Genomic DNA, 20196 nt, shown 5'->3' on the forward strand with positions numbered 1-20196 from the left:
GCGTTTTCCATCGTCTGTTTTACTTTTCCTGGTACATGATCAAGCAAATAGTGTTTCAGGCAATTTAAAAATATGTGGCAGTTTATCTAGATGCAGGTTGGTAAGTCTGTTGCAAGAATTTTTATCAAAGAGTAAATGAGTACGGTTTTCAATGATTAAAAGGTCATAAGCATAAAACTAGCCATAATAAAGACAATATGGATTGTGATCCACAAACTTCGAGAGATCACCGACCATAATGTCGTTTTGGGACTCTCCAACAGAATTCGAACAATTAGCAGACTCAAGGTTCTCCCAATGAACATATTCATTAACTATCATAACATTCTCCATATCCAAATTCTGTACAGAATATTGGGTAATGATGTTTCTTGAATTGGAGGAATTAGCTTCCTTATCATTAACTTTATCCCTGAACAATAACCATATAACAGAGCTTTGCTTATGTGCATTCACAGTCAATGTACTTGCATAACCTGTGCTACCAAAAAAAAAAAAGGAAACTGGATTTTGTGATACAATGAGTTTGGTTGATGGCTCGGCTGTGCTCTGTTTTCCGTGGAATTAAAGAACTTCATTCGCGTAACATCAAGTGCATTTTCCATACTCTCAATACCCGCATCTCCAGAGAGGTGTAGGACTTTCTCTCTTAAAATTTTTTATCTTTAGATACCTGTTTCAAAGGACCGTCCCATCAACCATGAATAAAAGAGAAATTTTGCTACCCAACAGCTCATTGAAGTTACTGTGTCCAAATTGGGTGACTGCTATTGTGACGTCCCGAAAATTTGAGGTCCACGTGAACCACGTGCGTGCAAGTTATTAAATTCCTTATGTATTTTATTAAATGATTTTAACGCATGTTTATTTTATTAATCGGTGTTTTAATTCATGATTTATGAATTTTAATTATTTTAAATTATTATGCGTTTAGTGGGTACACGTTAAAATGTTTTCTTGAGTTTCTTGGTTCAGGCGATTATTCGAGGCGGGATAGCGCAAAAGACCCGGTGACGATTGTTGGCAATTTAAATTTGGTATTTTATTTTAAGTCAAGGAAGGGGCATTTAAATGATTTATTTAGTTTAAGCATTTTTAAAGCCTAATTTAATTATTAGGTAAATTTATGATTTTAAACTTTTAAAATGTATCACTTGTGCATTTCATTTTAAAATTAAGGAATTTTATTCAAGATTTATAGGTATTGATATGTTTAATTAATCTAATAATTTAGTTAGTATTTTAAGTAGCCACTTAATTAGCCTTTCATTTTTAATTAGTATTGTAAATGAGTAATTAAGCAAAAATTATTCCCCTAATTTACTAAACTCACGCACACACACATTATTACACACACCACTCACGTAAGTCACACACATATTTTATTTGCACACACACATTCTTCCATCTCATTTTCTTGAGAAAGAAACCTAGGGTTCTAAGATACACAGCAGCCGCCCCCTCCCTCTCCATATTCTCCAGCAAATTTCAGTGATTTTATTGCAAGAAATAGTGCCACGTTCGTCCCGGATCAACCTCGCTTCTATCTCCGCTTCGGTGTCGTCGTTCGGTAAGGTTTAAGATTCAAAAGGCACGTATATTCTGTTCTTTCTGCATCGATCTTGTCATAGTATGCGTTGTGTTATTTTTATGCGTGAAAATCCATGGGTGACGTTCGTCGTTTGAGCGGAAAATGATTTGAATGCGTTTGAAATATTTTTTAGATCTGAAATCTCGTAACTTGCTGTTCTGTGGAAAACTGCGATTTTTCTGTCGGGATTTTGAGAAAACTTTCAACTACAAAATTGTAGAACTTTTCGATACCTTCGTTTTGATATAAAATTCGAGATTTTTGGATTAAAATTGAGTGAGTTATGGCGTTTTTCGTGGGACTGCTCAAACTGCGACTTTTACGTAAATTGTGTTCTTGAAGTTTTATGTTGCAGGCCTCGTTGGGGATCGACGGGTGATCGCTGCTGCGTATAGGTATATTATTTATGATGTTGGGATGTATAATGAAGCTTCGTTTCTTGTCGTTAGGCGCTTGGGAGATTGAATGTCGTATAGAACTGTTTGTTGTCAAAAAGTCTCGTTCACGGGTTTGTTGGGTTGATCGTGATTTTGGTTGTTTTGGGACAATTGTTTAGGCTTGGGTCATTGAATTAGTAGCCTAAGATGAGCTCGTGGTGTTGATTCTTGGTCTGTGCAGTCGAGTCGAGAGGGTTAAGCATATCACGTTCAGAATTTTCGTAAGTTTCGAATCAACGAGCGAGCACGTACCCAGACACGGACCCTGGCACGGGGACCGTGCCTTTGTTATTCCTTCAGTGTCAATTTTGCGAGTCAGCACGGACCCTGACACGGATGAAGGCACGGGGTCCGTGCCTTTGTGTTTCACTCGATGTATGTTTGCAGTGCCTACACGGATGTTCACCCGGACCTCTCCACGGGGTGCGTGCCTTTGTTCCTTAGGAGTGTCATTTTTCCGCACCTACACGGACCCTTACCCGGACCTAGAGACGGGGTCCGTGCCTCTTCTTCTTCACGCACATAACTTAGCGAACCTACACGGACCCGAGGCCGGACCTGGGCACGGGGTCCGTGTACCTTCAGTTTTGGGTTAAATTCTTTTATCACTTAAGGTTCGATTTGAGGTTTTATGCTATGGTTTACTACAATGATTTACAAGGTCATGTTATGGGGAATGTTAGAACGTCCTAAGTATCGATTGAACTTGAGAGTAAGTATGATATTTACGTCTAAGTTATGCAAGTTACGTATGTGAATTCATGTTAGTATGTGCAGCAACGGCCCCGATCGAAGTCCAACGAATCCCTCAACGCCTAGTAAGTATGTTGACGTGCAAAGAAAATATGTCAAGTTTTTGAGGTATGCTAAATGTCTTGTGACCAAATTATGTTAGGATTGGAAAGCGTTAAATTATGAACGGGGACCAATCCGCCCGTTAAATTATGAACGGGTTAGATCATGGTTGGAAAGCGTTAAATTATGAACGGGGACCAACCAGCCCGTTAAATTATGAACGGGGATCTTATGTATGTGGCAGTGGATACGTCCCTGTCAGCCCAGTACTGTGGTGTGTCTGATCAGGCGTTTATTATGTTATGGGTCACTTGCTTTGAAACATCCTCTACGCAAAAATGATGTAGTTATGTATGTTCAAGTATGCAGTATGTTTATGAAAGTTTATGTTGATGGCACGTCTAGTTATGTACGTATGTATGTTCAAGTTTATTATGCAAGCTCAAGTTTCAAGTTATGTATGTCCTATTTTAAAGTTGCATGCGATTTTATTACGTAGTACTCGTTATTCCAGTTTATACGTGTTGAGTCTTTAGACTCACTAGACTTGATCGATGCAGGTGAGTATGTTGATGAGGAGACAGGAGTTGGCGACCAAGGGGCAGGCTTGGACTGAATGGCAGGCTAGACCCGAGGACCGCAATGTTTACGTTTATGCGAAGTTTAAAAATACTCTGATTTTTAAATATCTGGATGTGAAATATTTTTAGACAATTTCTTTTAGTAAAATTTTAATGGTGATGGATGATTTTGAGAATTATTTTTATGAATGTTGAGTGACGACCGTATGGATGTCTACATTTAAGAAAATTTTAAATTTTTCCGCAAATTTCAAGTATGAGAAGTACGGTACGTTATAGTTTGTATCAGAGCGGTGTTCTTGTAAAGGGTTATGCCTACTGCCAGTCGCAAGAAGCTCTCGAAATCACACCTCAAGTCTGTAAGTTTTAAAGTTTTAAAGTCTTTTAAGTAGTAAGCATGAAGTCATGATTTCGGCATGTGCATGTTTTAATTCTATCACATGTATGTTTATATGACATACGTTTTAGAGTACGGGTTTGCATGTCGTTATGAGTTGAGAATGGATCTTTAAAATTTTTATGCATGTTACGACATGATATGAAAAACTATTTAATTTTCTTGCACGCTGGTGTGGTGGAATTGGACATGAGTAAGAATTTTTCTTTTGGGCGTTAGAAAAAGTTGTGATTTTTCTATATTAATTTTTCGATAGTAGTACTGATGTTAGACTAGTGAGTCATAAGTTAAATTTGACAATTACGAATGCTTTTGGGACTTGTAGATTTTATAAGAAATTACAAATGGTTCGTGGTTGCTAGCTTAATTAATTTTTGAAGATTTCATGTAAGGATTAATGATTCGAAGACTACGACGATCTTTGGAAGTATAAGACGAAGAATTTATTTAACGTGTATGTTCTATCTAGATATATTTAAGGATTGAATTACATAAATTGAGAATTTTAAGGACCTAAGTGTAAAGCAATATTCTAAGGGATTATTTACAAATTTACCAAATTTTGGGGATTTAATTTTGAGTGCAAAGAATTTTAAGGTTAATGAGGTTAAGTCGAAAAAAATTTATGGGTACAAAGATGCAAATTTCAAAGAGTTGTAGGGTCAAAAATATAAATTGTGGGAACTTTAAGGACCAAATTGCAAATTTCAAAATTTTTGAGGATTTAGTTCGAACTTTTAAGGAACACTTGAGTAAGATCAGTAGCTTTTCGAGGTTATGGAATTGATTTTGGGTTTAATAAGCTTAAAATTATTGAACTTTGTGTTACGAAAAATCTATAAGATGGAATTAGGAACGCCAACAACTTATGGGTAATTGTAAAATTTTTGTACTTTAGGACAATTGGATAAAATTTTCGAGGAAATTAAGAATTTATGCTACAATTTTAAGAAATTGAGAGAACTAGTTTAGCGGTAAGTGATAACTGAATGGTTTAAATGAAAGGAATTCTCGAGGATTTAAGCTCAAAGGAATTATTAGAACCTTGAAGTATCTGGGTTATAATATTATAAGAAATGGTAATCAAGGGGATTGTAAGATGAATCGACATTGGGCTCGAAAAGTTAAGCGCTAGCGAAATTAATGTTGCGGCAAATTTAAAATTCAGGGTGATAACGATTTGAGGTAAAGTTGATCGTTTAGCTAAGTTATAAGAGTAGACATTGAGTTAGCGAAATTTTTTTTTTGGGAACTTAAGTCGATGTGTCATAAGTTTTAGTCATGATTGTAACAGTTAAGCTTGTACCTTTGTTGGAATTTGATTTTCTAGAAGGTTGGGTATGGTTGATGATTAGGTTATTTAATAGACGACGCATGTAAGAATTGAGGTAGACATCTTGTCTTGAGAATTTTTGTAGGTTATTAAGAAACTTGAGAATAAGTGAATATGTGTGTTGGAATTATGTTATCCAAAACTATTTGGACTGCGTAAGGTTGAATTTCAAATTTATGGGATATTTGCTCATACGGAATTTTTGGGTGAATAAAAACAAAGGGAATTAGTGGTGTTCAACATAAGTTATCAATAAATGAATATTAAGATTTTTATTGAGTAAGAAATCTAAAAGCTTTATATGGGGATTCTAGAATTCTATTGGTTATAAGTGGAGTTGATTTATTAGAGTTAGTCCATCATTAACAAAGGAAACTTATTAAGTTTTTACGCTAGAATTAATTGAGTATTGGGGATACGTCTAAGTGGGACATTCGTTCCAACGAGGAAGGTTCAAGTGTCTTAGGCTTTAACTATATTGTAATCGTGAAGAGAATAGTTTAAGCATGTGATTGATGCTAGAAAGTTTTTATTATTTAAGGAGAGGATCGATATTATATATTTTGGGGTTTTACGGATTTATGTTACTCGAAATCAAAGGTTGGCAACAATTTTATATTTGGGTCGTACTTGTAAATAGCTAAGTTATGTAAGTTTGTATCGTAAGGTAAATATTCGATTCAAGGATTGTAGGTCAATATTATTATGGGGATTAAGATAAGATTTAACTTGTAAGTGTATTGCTGAGGATGGAAGTTGATCAGTAACCGTTGGTGCTAAGACCTCTTAGGTTGGACTGCATAAATGCTAATGTAATAGGTCATTGAACATTACGGGTCTAGTATAAGGAAGGTAAGATATGATAAGTTTGAACCTCCATTTATAATATTGGGAATGGTGAGAAAAGTCAGAATTCGAGGTCATAGTAAAGTAAAGCTAAGTTACCATAAGTCGTTTTAAGTTGCGATTCGCAAACGAGATTTTTGGTAGGCAATTTAATTAGGATTGAAGAGACGTAAGGACAGCCTAAGATTTAAAAATATTTATCAGAGTAGCGCAGCGGTAGCGCAGCGGTAGCGTGGATTGTTGAGATACTAGAATTAAGAATCTAATTTTTGGATTATCGAGGATAAGCGAATTTCGGGTACGAAATTCAAATTAAGGGGGATAGATTGTGACGTCCCGAAAATTTGAGGTCCACGTGAACCACGTGCGTGCAAGTTATTAAATTCCTTATGTATTTTATTAAATGATTTTAATGCATGTTTATTTTATTAATCGGTGTTTTAATTCATGATTTATGAATTTTAATTATTTTAAATTATTATGCGTTTAGTGGGTACACGTTAAAATGTTTTCTTGAGTTTCTTGGTTCAGGCGATTATTCGAGGCGGGATAGCGCAAAAGACCCGGTGACGATTGTTGGCAATTTAAATGTGGTATTTTATTTTAAGTCAAGGAAGGGGCATTTAAATGATTTATTTAGTTTAAGCATTTTTAAAGCCTAATTTAATTATTAGGTAAATTTATGATTTTAAACTTTTAAAATGTATCACTTGTGAATTTCATTTTAAAATTAAGGAATTTTATTCAAGATTTATAGGTATTGATATGTTTAATTAATCTAATAATTTAGTTAGTATTTTAAGTAGCCACTTAATTAGCCTTTCATTTTTAATTAGTATTGTAAATGAGTAATTAAGCAAAAATTATTCTCCTTTACTAAACTCACGCACACACACATTATTACACACACCACTCACGTAAGTCACACACATATTTTATTTGCACACACACATTCTTCCATCTCATTTTCTTGAGAAAGAAACCTAGGGTTCTAAGATACACAGCAGCCGCCCCCTCCCTCTCCATATTCTCCAGCAAATTTCAGTGATTTTATTGCAAGAAATAGTGCCACGTTCGTCCCGGATCAACCTCGCTTCTATCTCCGCTTCGGTGTCGTCGTTCGGTAAGGTTTAAGATTCAAAAGGCACGTATATTCTGTTCTTTCTGCATCGATCTTGTCATAGTATGCGTTGTGTTATTTTTATGCGTGAAAATCCATGGGTGACGTTCGTCGTTTGAGCGGAAAATGATTTGAATGCGTTTGAAATATTTTTTAGATCTGAAATCTCGTAACTTGCTGTTCTGTGGAAAACTGCGATTTTTCTGTCGGGATTTTGAGAAAACTTTCAACTACAAAATTGTAGAACTTTTCGATACCTTCGTTTTGATATAAAATTCGAGATTTTTGGATTAAAATTGAGTGAGTTATGGCGTTTTTCGTGGGACTGCTCAAACTGCGACTTTTACGTAAATTGTGTTCTTGAAGTTTTATGTTGCAGGCCTCGTTGGGGATCGACGGGTGATCGCTGCTGCGTATAGGTATATTATTTATGATGTTGGGATGTATAATGAAGCTTCTTTTCTTGTCGTTAGGCGCTTGGGAGATTGAATGTCGTATAGAACCGTTTGTTGTCAAAAAGTCTCGTTCACGGGTTTGTTGGGTTGATCGTGATTTTGGTTGTTTTGGGACAATTGTTTAGGCTTGGGTCATTGAATTAGTAGCCTAAGATGAGCTCGTGGTGTTGATTCTTGGTCTGTGCAGTCGAGTCGAGAGGGTTAAGCATATCACGTTCAGAATTTTCGTAAGTTTCGAATCAACGAGCGAGCACGTACCCAGACACGGACCCTGGCACGGGGACCGTGCCTTTGTTATTCCTTCAGTGTCAATTTTGCGAGTCAGCACGGACCCTGACACGGATGAAGGCACGGGGTCCGTGCCTTTGTGTTTCACTCGATGTATGTTTGCAGTGCCTACACGGATGTTCACCCGGACCTCTCCACGGGGTCCGTGCCTTTGTTCCTTAGGAGTGTCATTTTTCCGCACCTACACGGACCCTTACCCGGACCTAGAGACGGGGTCCGTGCCTTCTTCTTCTTCACGCACATAACTTAGCGAACCTACACGGACCCGAGGCCGGACCTGGGCACGGGGTCCGTGTACCTTCAGTTTTGGGTTAAATTCTTTTATCACTTAAGGTTCGATTTGAGGTTTTATGCTATGGTTTACTACAATGAATTACAAGGTCGTGTTATGGGGAATGTTAGAACGTCCTAAGTATCGATTGAACTTGAGAGTAAGTATGATATTTACGTCTAAGTTATGCAAGTTACGTATGTGAATTCATGTTAGTATGTGCAGCAACGGCCCCGATCGAAGTCCAACGAATCCCTCAACGCCTAGTAAGTATGTTGACGTGCAAAGAAAATATGTCAAGGTTTTGAGGTATGCTAAATGTCTTGTGACCAAATTATGTTAGGATTGGAAAGCGTTAAATTATGAACGGGGACCAATCCGCCCGTTAAATTATGAACGGGTTAGATCATGGTTGGAAAGCGTTAAATTATGAACGGGGACCAACCAGCCCGTTAAATTATGAACGGGGATCTTATGTATGTGGCAGTGGATACGTCCCTGTCAGCCCAGTACTGTGGTGTGTCTGATCAGGCGTTTATTATATTATGGGTCACTTGCTTTGAAACATCCTCTACGCAAAAATGATGAAGTTATGTATGTTCAAGTATGCAGTATGTTTATGAAAGTTTATGTTGATGGCACGTCTAGTTATGTACGTATGTATGTTCAAGTTTATTATGCAAGCTCAAGTTTCAAGTTATGTATGTCCTATTTTAAAGTTGCATGCGATTTTATTACGTAGTACTCGTTATTCCAGTTTATACGTGTTGAGTCTTTAGACTCACTAGACTTGATCGATGCAGGTGAGTATGTTGATGAGGAGACAGGAGGTGGCGACCAAGGGGCAGGCTTGGACTGAATGGCAGGCTAGACCCGAGGACCGCAATGTTTACGTTTATGCGAAGTTTAAAAATACTCTGATTTTTAAATATCTGGATGTGAAATATTTTGAGACAATTTCTTTTAGTAAAATTTTAATGGTGATGGATGATTTTGAGAATTATTTTTATGAATGTTGAGTGACGACCGTATGAATGTCTACATTTAAGAAAATTTTAAATTTTTCCGCAAATTTCAAGTATGAGAAGTACGGTTCGTTACAGCTATCATCGTTAAACTAGAATCAATTTCCTACTTCCAGAGTACAACAGAACTATGACAACTAAAACTTTGAACACATTACAAGTGTTGCACAACAAAAAGCGAAATTTGAATTGTTGATTTCCATTAAAAGTCTAGAACGAAATATTCATTTCTCAAGCATCTTAATTATTCAGCAGCAAGCTAGCAACTTGCTTTTCATTGGAGTGCAAGATAAAGATAGTCAAACTAACCTGTTTCTGGACAGCTTCATATCATGCAAGAGAGGACCATTAACTCCTTCAGGAATCATATTGCAAGTTTGGATCATGTAAAGTTCGAGACGGCAGGCAGCCCTGACCAAATCTTCCTCGATTGACCTAGCATCCTTGGACTTCCACACCACAAAGCTGTTCAAAAAGGAGCACCAGGCTGAATCAAATGCAGAAAGTTGGATACTGAAGGTTCGACACAGCACTGATGAATCATCATTTTTCTCGTTTGGAACATCTAATGGCCCATTCAGTAGTATCTTTATTAACAAATATAACTCCAGCACAAATTTCTCAGCAGATTTTGGCAAAGCAGTCTCACGCTCTCCTCGCCCACTGATAACAGCTTCTGGATGTCCCAATATCATGTAGGCACAAAGCACAACTCCGACTTGGTACCTTGAAAAGGATACGGGAGAATTCCCAGCTTGTCCAGAAAATCCTGTGTTTTTAGCCTCTCTTCCAGAGAGAGTTTTCCTGGGTGTGTTTTTCCTTCTCGAGGAGCTTACTCTCTTGAGGAGGTGATCAATATCATCCCAACTAGAAGAATTAGAGGCAGATCCAACACCTCCCAACAATTTGTAGAGGAATTAAAGCCTATCAAGTAATGTTTTAACTGTACAAAGGACGGTAGGTGGGTGAATAACGAGAGCAAAATGCTCAAATGGCAATGATTTCAAAGATTTCTCATTATTATACAAATCATGATAATTCTTGGCAAGAAGTGCAGTTGTTGTCGTCAGCTCGGTGAACTTCCTCCAGCACCTTAACATGAATATCAGCTATAGATTAAATGAATTGAGGTTTATTTTGTAATACATGATAAGTGATTCATCACTTTCATGAACACCTCGTTGCAGGATAATGTATTCAGAATCTTGAGATTCACATATACGATGCACAAAAAATGAGGTTGTAATAACTGGAAGTTTGAAGATAGTTAATGTGAGTAAATCTGAGAGTACCAAGTACCTCGCTAGTTTTATGGAAAGCATCCCAGCCTGCTCATGCATCAAAGTACAACCAAAGGGATCGTTATTGTATGATCTTCCTTTCTGCATTAAATATTCGGCTCTCCTCCTCCTCGCCTTCATATAATCAAATCTCAAGTTCAAAATGGCGGCCACTATGGGACAAAGGGAACTTAGTTTTAAAATCAGTGGACAGAAACCATTACGAGTACATTTTGCAATCGATCTTCGAGCTTATTCTTCATTTCTCTCTCCATGTCTCGCTGGTGACTAAGAAAATTGGCCGCCTTTTGCACCTGCATGGACCTAGCATGCGCTCGCCTCTTCTCAGCTTCTAGTAATCCTAGTCGCTTCTTCTCAGCAGCTGCATGCTTTTGAAATATTGCAGCTTGCACTCGCTCTTTACACATGCTCACACTAGCCATTTGTCGCAGTAATGACCTGAGATATCCTCTCCTTCACAGAGGCTCTCCTTTGCCGGTAACTCCGAAGAACAAGCAATATATTTGCCTCAGCTTCTGTAATAAAAATCATACACTTCACACTTCTCAGTAAGAGAAGCATAAGAGATGAAGCAAATATTTATTCGTGCAGGAGAAGGTGGTGGGAAAGAGGAATTTCGGAAAATGTAAAAACCACATGATTTTTAAACACTATATTGAGGGGAAACAATGCGTACCAACTTTTATAAAGGAAAACGGTTCTGGGACTTTTTTCAAGATTAAAAAGAGATCCAGGCAGCCGAATTCTCTGTTGATTAAACCATAAAATTATACGTACAATACAAATACAAATACACTGAACCTCAAGATCATAAAATCGTTGGTTAAAAAAAAACCCCAGACACTTCTTTCCATAATTATAATTATAACCACAAACCTATAAAATATTAATGCTAAGAATTGATTATATCACTTGTAAAAATATGAAAATCCCATTATAGCAAAAACAAAAACCTGACGACGAAGATCGGCGTCACGAAGCTTAGCTTCGATTGCTTCAACAGTAGACAGAGAAGCCGCCTTCGACTCTGAGACCGGCCTCCGGAGCCAGGTCGGTACGTTCGGCGGCGAGCACGACATAGAGCCGTCACTCACCGGGATTTCCATGGCTATTCCCACCACCGGCTTACCCCTCTACGGCGACTCCATCACCCGATCCAAAAATCCAAAGAAAACCCCAATCCGATCATCGAAATCAGCAGCGCGCACACCAAAACCTCGTGATAGTGTATCAAGACAAGAAATCCAAAATCTCAAGCAAAACAAAGAATTTCACGCGAACAGCAAAACCGCGCGTATACATACATATACATATAGAGAGAGAAGGTGGAGGAATCAATAAATGCTTGACGAAAGGTAGCGCCGATGGAGTGAAATGCTATGAGTTTTTGTTTTCTACGTTTGCTCTAGCTTTTGTATCTGCTTTCGGTGTCTTGATAATAAATAAAAACCATATATGGCTATAGCTATATATATAGCTATATACATATATATAGCCATATAGATAATAAATAGAAACCGTATACATATATGGCTTATGGCTAGCCATAGCTATAGCCGTATAGATAATAAATAGATACTGTATATATGTGGCTATAGCCATATATGTATATGGCTGCCATAGCTATAGCCGTATAGTAGATAATAAATAGATAGCCATATATATATATATATATATATATATATATATATATATATATATATATATATATATATATATATATGTGGCTGTAGCCATATATATACGTTTTCTATTTATATCTATATGGGATCACGTGGTTACTGAAAGCAACTTGGAGTTTTTTAAGATAATAATAATTTAACATATTTTATATCAAAAGTAAGAATAAAATGATAATGCCCATATTTATATGTGACTAGATTATTAATTTTATTTTTAAAAAAAAAAAAGGAAAAGGGTTAACTAAAATGTGAAGGAATCATGCATATATATTTTTTATGATCCAAACTAGAAGAAAAAATATCATGCGCACAATTTGCATATCAATGTATAAAAATAATAATAAAAATAGATTATTTATTATTTGTCATTTGATTTATAAAATTCTTCCAATATCAACAAAAAATATTTAATTTTCTCTTAACCTCCTTACGTAATAATTTTAATACACATTGGAAATACATACAGATGAATAAAATAAAAGTAGTTTTTTTGGTGAAGAAAAGATTATGGTACATACATACATACATACATATATATACATACATACATATATATATATATATATTAAAGAGACAATTGCAAAATGCAAATTGAAAGTGAGAGACGCGTTTTTATATTATGGCTATATATATATATATGGCCTTTTGGAGACTCGGGGATTTGCCAAGGAGGAAGATGAACAACTGATCAAATTAGGGGAATCACTGAAGATTGTCCCTGCATTTATCAAAGGACATCGGAAAGTGGATCTTCCATGGTCTACTACAGGTGATTCGTCGGAGGCTGGAAACTCTGTTCCCTCATCTGCTGCTGGTGTTGCCCAAGATGTTGGCAACACCGCCCCCTCTTCCTCATTCACGTCTGAAGGGTTTATCCTGTTGACCACTTCTGAGGTCCAATCACAAATTGTTTTTGGACTCCAGCAAATTCAACAGGCACAGGCATTATTACCTTTGCCCTTCGGTAGATTACCCAGACCAAGGCCACCATCGCCTATCATGAAAATCAGATCGCCGACTATCGGCTGCTTCTTGAAGTTGGTGTGCATTCTGACCACAAAGGGGGAGATGAGGCCAAAAGTGATGAAGCTGCTGATACTACTGCTGAGGCAGAAAGATGATGTTATCGTTTCGTTCTTCGTACTTTTATTTTCTTCTTTCCCAGTTTCCTACGTTTTTTTGCTTTGTTCTCCAATGTTTATGCTATCCGGTGTTGTCAGTCAGTGTTGCCAACACTGTCTACAACACTGTTGAACTAACATATAAAATTCAGGGGGAGTTGCACTTTAAACACTCAGGGGGAGTTACAAACTGTTCAATCATCACTTTTGGAAGTTTTGTCCAGAAATGCAAAAAGAGGAGATTAAAAGGAATCTTCGATATTTATTTTACATTTCTAGAATAATTTAGTAATTTGTTTCCCTAGATATACTTAATCCTATTTTTGAGAATTATTCAAGATAATTTGGTAAATTATCCATAAGATATAATATATCAATTATGTGTAGAGTTTGATCCTAATTAAACTCTTGTTTCCTTGTTTATAGATAAGGAGTATCTATGAAGATCTAGGTCAAGAAGTGATATATATGATGATCGAATATTGAAAATATAGAACGACGTTGCTGCTGAATTTCGGACTTGAAGATTTCCACATGAAGAGTTTAAGTGATTGACTCACACAATCACGTGTTGCGGTTCTGGTGTTGCCAACACTCGAAGAAGGACACTGACTCAGAGTGTTGATCGTCGAGTGGTTTCGTTTGTTTTAAGCATTGTGTGTTTGAGTTTATGCATCTCGGTTTTAGTTGTAATTTATTTTGATGATATTTAATTCCTTGGTGTGTCAAGGTATTTAGGTTTGATATTTTCACTAGCATTGTTTGGTGTAAACGATTTACATATTTTCTATTTAATTTTTTGTCATGAGGCATCGCACAAGTATTCGTACTTGTGCATTATTTGTTAGAGTAGGTGCACGTCGAGCCAAGTGTTGGCCGACTGTTCACAATGAAACTCTTTGTATAAACGATCTTTATTTTAATAATATTTCAATTTATTAATTTGGCGCATCTTTATCTTTATACCCATGCTAGTTGCATAGATAAAGTCCTTGAATATACAAATAGTAGAAAGAATATGAGATGCTCATATGATGAGTATCATGAAACTCATATTTGGAATACTGTATATTCTAAACCGTTCCTAGTCGATTCAGCCGCCACTAAGAAGGATAAAGGCCGCTCGAGTTAGAGACTAGTATCTGCGATGTGAGTACCATGTTTCATTGGTAGGGGACATTGTGATGTCCGAGCATGCAGATAGGTGCTCCTTGTAGAGTGCACTGAACAACCCTCCATAAAAGGACTTTCCAAGTGGTTCTCACTTATCGAGTGGAATAGTCCTGGTTTATGGTTGTACAGAATTAGTCCTTATGACCCGGGACAACATTGAGACTCTATGTGCTAGCGTTTCACTTTGACTTGTTTACCGACTCTTATGGGGTCATTAGGTGGCAAGGTTGGGTGTTACGGCGAAACATATAGGAGTCGATTCATTGTAGTCGGGGATTCATCGCTTACCTACGGGTATGGATATCCTATGTGTTTATCATGTATGTGTGGGTTGAAATCTCTGATCAGAGTATGGTGGTAATTATGAAAGGGGTTTCATAGATTACACCATCGATGCAACCACGACATGACACATAGTATCGATTCATTGACAACTCTCGATAAACCAATAGTTGTCGAATCGGTCGGGATATATGAGTTGAAGGGACCGTACTGTACGCTAACCATAATTGAATGGTTCTTGCAGGCACTATCATGTGATACCTAGGGAATCACGTAAGCGATGCTGCTAGGCGCTTAACGTGATTGGTTGGGTACTATCAGACTTGAGTTCTGACGTTCTTACTATCAAGGAGTTGATAAGTGAGAATGGAGCAATTGGGGTATGCTCGTATAAGGACATGTTTAGTCCGAATCACATTGAGATGTGAACCCACGGCTAGTTGTATCAATGAACCATTGAGGGCCACACAAGTACTTGCTTAGTAAGTCCCGAAGAGAAGTAAAATAGTTCAATGTGTTGAACGGCTTATAAATGTGTTTATAAGCGTAAAGAAAATTAGAAGTATGACTTCTATGAGAGAAATATAAATTTTAATTTATGGAAGTGTTCCTAAGATTAAAATTTGGCCAAGAAAATAATGTAGTTGAAAATTGTGATTTTCATAAACATTGTTGTGGACTAAATTAAATTAATTCAAGTGTTGAATTAATTAAACACTAGTGGACCTAGTAGAGTCTAAATAATTAAATTAATTCAAGTGTTGAATTAATTAAATAATATTGAGTCTTGTAGAGCTCAATTTAAATAATTATTTAACTAGTGGGACTTGAGTAAAATCAAGTAATATTTAATTTATCTCAAATGTGTTTGGGATAATAAAATTTAGTCTATGGTTTTTTTAATGTGTTAAAAAACCATATTATATACAAGTGAGACATGTAGGGATTGCATGCTTGGGAGGTGAAGAGCCTTGATTACTTTTTAATAAAATATTCAAAAAGCATGCAACTTTTGAGAGACAACTTTTGTAACACCCAAGGCTAATCTTCCCTCTCCCAATTCACTTCACTTGGCCGAAATTCCTAGAGGATTTTCTCTCCATTTTTCTTTCTCTTTTGTTCTTCATTTTCTTGGAGCAAAAATCATCTCTTTGAAAAATCCTCAAGTTTTTCTAGTGCAAAACTTGAGGGGACTTATCTTGGTAAAGTGGTGGGCCTAATTCTTGAAGAGGAAGGAGGTTTGCTTGTAGATCTTATCTTGCCAAGAAGAGCTTAGTTGCTTGCAACTAAGTTGGAGCCATCATCAACTTCTTGAAGTTGATAGGTAACAAACTTTCTAACACCCTATGCATGTTTTTAAGTTTGTTTTGTAAATATTGCACCAAAACTCTAGGGGGCCGAAAATTTGTGCATAAAATTTAATTTTTCGCTTCCGTTGCGTTTCCGGCCTCCGTAACCGGTCCGCTTTCAAGTGGTATCCGAGCTAAGGTTACGGATTTTGTGCTATATTTACGTTATATTATGTTGAGTATCGATTTCTAACCGCTTGAAATTTTTTGTGCAAAAATTTGTGAAGGCCGAAATTTTTACAAGCAAAAAAAAAAAAAAAAAAAATTTCGGACTGCCCGAATTATTTCGGGCAGCATGTTCGGGCAGCCTACGGGCTGCCCGGAAAATTCGGTTTTAATAAAAAAAAAATTTTTTTTTGGTGTTGCCGGAATCCGGCGACGGAGCTCCGGCGACGGCGGTGACGACTAGGGTTTCCAAAAGTGTTTTGGATAATCTTAGTGTCATGGGCCTTGAGATGTTGGGCCATTGGATGGCCAACATAATTTGTGAATTTTAAATGGGCCAAAGTATTTTTGGTGAAAAATGAGTTTTGGGCCCTTAAGTTTAAAATTACAAATGTTGCATATATATTTTTCATAAAATAAATAATTGAAGTGGGACTTTAATTATTTATAGTAAATTGTGATTTATAAGAAATTCGATTATAAATAAATTAATTTGAAAGTAGACAAAGGGGTTTGTATACTTTGTTAATTTAATTTATAATTGTGGCGGTTAGTGATTGGTTCAAGATACATAATATTGGATCAATTAATTATAGTGATAATTAATTGATGGTGTATGATATATGATATTGTGCATGAAGGATGATCAAAAGCCCAAGCCCAATTTGCTAGGTGTATGCTAGGATATTTGTGTTGAATGATTGTAATAATTATCAATTTATAAAGTGGGCTTGGTTTATGGCCCGTTCCCACCCCCATGAGATGTATCCCTATGTGCCATGGATATTTAATTGTAAATATTAGAATAGGGGAAGATCAAGATTGGAAGATGGTGGCCTTGGTGATTATGAAGATCGAAGACATGTAATATAGGATGCTAATGTAATAGTATAGTTGCATTGCATCCCGTGCATTTACCCTAGGATTGGACCTAGGCCCGTGTTTGGCTCACACGGGCCATTAGAGTTTGGGGCAATTGATCATCCTTGTATTGTTTTCTATTTATAATATATGCATGATATGTTATAAATAATGAGTATGTGCGTTATTATTATTATAATAACAAAGTTGCATGAATCCGGCAAACATACGATCAAACATGGCGAGCTTTTAAAATAAAATTAATGATGAGACCTTTCAAAATTAAAAACCCTCATTTTGAATAAGATTCAAAATTAATATCAAGTCCGAAAAGGGGAATTATAAATTTGTTTATAATTTCCTTGTCTTCCATCGACAATGGATGCATGATGAACGCTACCCGTACTCGGGGCTCGGCTCATATTATTGAGGGGGCCCTGGGTGCCGGAAAGCTGTGACATCCATTGACATGGTGATGTGAACTACGTGGAACTCCCATGATTTCGGCTCATATTATTGAGGGAACTCATGGCGACCGTCCATTAAGGTTCAATATCGATGGGTTAGGCTTGACACGTAAAGATGAACGACGTCATATTATTGGGTCCTAATCAAACGTGAGACAAAAGTATACGTAGAGGGTTGCATGGCGATGCAATTGGAAACTACCTTTTGGGAATTGTGATGGCCGATATTATTCGGGATCACAATTCGCTAATTGGACCTTACGTACCTACTGAGGAAAGTGTTTCCCGTTTTCACTAGAAGGTAGTGAAAATGTCAAAACAGTGGGAGCGATTATTTATAAAGTAAAAGTCCAAACTTTATATCTTATTAAATATTTTAAAATAGTCATTAACATTTATCTGTTTTACTTTTCAGTACAATCTTTGACATGTCATCAATTCGCAACCCGTTTTCGGTCATTCTCGAAAAACACATACTAACCGGACCAAACTATATCACTTGGCTAAGAAACTTAAAGATTGTCTTGAACTCGGAGAAAATCGCATACACACTTACTGAGTCGCCCCCTGATGAGGCTCCGACTGACTGCAGTCCCGAGGAACTGCAGACCTACAAGGATTGGTGCGACCATGACTTGAAGGCCAAGTGTTACATGCAAGCTTCAATGAACGATGAGCTGCAAAGGCGATTCGAGGATGCAAAGAATGCTGCTGACATTCATATGCACCTCAAGGAGCTCTTCGGAGAGCAGACTCGGCCTTTGAGGCATGCCACAGTAAAGGAGCTCATCACTTTACGCATGCGAGATGGGACTTCGGTCCATGAGCATGGCCTAAAGTTGATTGGGCTCGTGGATAAACTCGTAGGCATGGATTTGATCTTGCCATCGGAGTTGACCACGGATGTGTTGCTGTTGTCATTGCCCAGCTCTTTCGATCCTTTTGTCGTGAACTTCAATATGAACAAGCTTGAGCCCAGCCTTGAAGAGTTGGTGAACATGCTTGTGACCTTTGAGTCCACGATCAAGAAGGAGAAGCCGGTTCTTTATGTGGGCTCTTCATCTGGCACGAAGACTGGTCCACCTGGGAAGGGAAAGAAGCGTTCTTTCCAGCGTACCAAGAAGAGCGAGCCCTTGAAGAGGCAGACTTCGAGTCCCATCGTGGCAGCCGCGCCAGCCAAGGCTGAGAAGACAGTCGACATCTGTCATCACTGCAAGAAGCCTGGACATTGGAGGCGTAACTGCAGGGAATATCTTGCGCAGAAGGGTTCTGCCAAAGGTATGTTCTATATTGAAGTTAACATCTCGATTAACTCTACTTCTTGGGTATTGGATACCGGCTGTGGCTCACATCTCTGTAATGATTTGCAGGTGATGGGAAGAAGTAGGAGGCTCCGAGAGGGTGAGACCTTCTTGAGGATGGGCAATGGGGCAAGAGTTGCTGCCAAGGCCATTGGAGATGTTTATTTAATATTGAACAATGATTTTAAGCTTATTTTGAGAGATGTTTTGTATGTACCAGACTTGGTTAAAAACATTATTTCCATTTCGATGCTTGATATTGATGGATTTTCTTGTTTATTTTGCAAAGGTGTTTGCAATATTTATAAGAATGAATGTTTAGTTGGTACGGGTGAACTTGAAAACAATCTCTATACCTTAAAATTGAAAGATATTCCACTTAACAATGTCCAAGCAATAACAACAACAAATAAGCGCAAACAAGATACTCTTAATTCGGCACAACTATGGCATGCTCGATTAGGTCATATTTCCCTAAGAAGGATGAACAAGCTAGTGGGAGTTGGCATGTTTGATATGTCTGATATTAACGCTCTCACGACTTGTGAATCCCGTCTGAAAGGAAAGATGACCAAAATTCCCTTTAAGGGCCATGCGGAGCGAGCCAAAGGGTTATTGGATTTGATCCATACCGATGTGTGCGGTCCGCTTAGCATCACCACTAAGCATGGACATGCCTACTTCATCACCTTTACCGATGACCATTCGAGGTATGGGTATGTGTATTTGATGAAATACAAGTCTGAAGCCTTTGAAAGGTTCAAAGAATTCAGAAGTGAAGTAGAGAAACAATTGGGACGAAGCATCAAGACACTTCGATCGGATCGAGGTGGTGAGTACTTGAGTGCCGAGTTCCAAGAGTATCTTAGAGAGAATGGGATTCTCTCGCAGTGGACTCCGCCCGCTACACCGCAGTTGAATGGTGTTTCGGAGCGTCGTAACCGGACCTTGATGGACATGGTTCGGTCTATGATGGGGTTCACAGAGTTGCCGCCATCCTTTTGGGGATATGCGCTTGAAACAGCGGCAATGTTGTTGAACAATGTCCATACAAAGGCAGTTGACAAGACTCCATATGAGATATGGATGGGTAAGCCTCCCAAGTATTCTTATCTAAGAATATGGGGGTGTCCTGCTTATGTGAAGCAGACAGTGGGAGATAAATTGGATAGTCGATCCATTTTATGCTACTTTGTGGGATATCCAAGAAATTCCATTGGATATTATTTCTATCATCCCCAAGAAACAAAGGTGTTTGTTTCTAGGAACGCAACCTTTTTGGAAAAGGAATTTCTATTAGATAGAAAAGGCGAGATGATAGAACTCGAAGAGGTTCGAGAGGCACCCACAGTTGT

The 20196-nt window shown here is 37.5% G+C and overlaps 1 protein-coding gene across 1 annotated transcript; it reads right to left on the reverse strand.

Annotated features, from left to right (window-relative positions):
* Positions 1 to 41: 41 nt before the first annotated feature.
* Positions 42 to 11524, reverse strand: LOC140829285 (uncharacterized). Its single transcript, XM_073192368.1, has 6 exons — positions 11394 to 11524; positions 11117 to 11187; positions 10879 to 10955; positions 10439 to 10554; positions 9449 to 10006; positions 42 to 412 (listed from the first exon to the last, which is right to left on the reverse strand). Exons 4-6 carry the CDS (start codon positions 10525 to 10527, stop codon positions 178 to 180), a joined length of 882 nt encoding a protein of 293 aa, XP_073048469.1. The 5' UTR covers positions 10528 to 10554; positions 10879 to 10955; positions 11117 to 11187; positions 11394 to 11524; the 3' UTR covers positions 42 to 177.
* Between the last annotated feature and the right edge of the window lie 8672 nt (positions 11525 to 20196).

Source organism: Primulina eburnea, chromosome 1, assembly GCF_022965805.1.
Source record: "Primulina eburnea isolate SZY01 chromosome 1, ASM2296580v1, whole genome shotgun sequence".
Taxonomy (NCBI): Eukaryota; Viridiplantae; Streptophyta; class Magnoliopsida; order Lamiales; family Gesneriaceae; genus Primulina; species Primulina eburnea.

What these genes read in the sequence shown, in the direction of transcription:
- LOC140829285 (XM_073192368.1), bottom strand. Translation starts at nt 10,527, where the DNA reads ATGCAGAAAGGAAGATCATACAATAACGATCCCTTTGGTTGTACTTTG. An exon ending in CTTTCCATAAAACTAGCGAG is followed by an intron (nt 10,007 to 10,438) that starts GTACTTGGTACT and finishes TAATTCTTCTAG; the next exon opens with TTGGGATGATATTGATCACC. An exon ending in ATGAAGCTGTCCAGAAACAG is followed by an intron (nt 413 to 9,448) that starts GTTAGTTTGACT and finishes GTTATTGTTCAG; the next exon opens with GGATAAAGTTAATGATAAGG.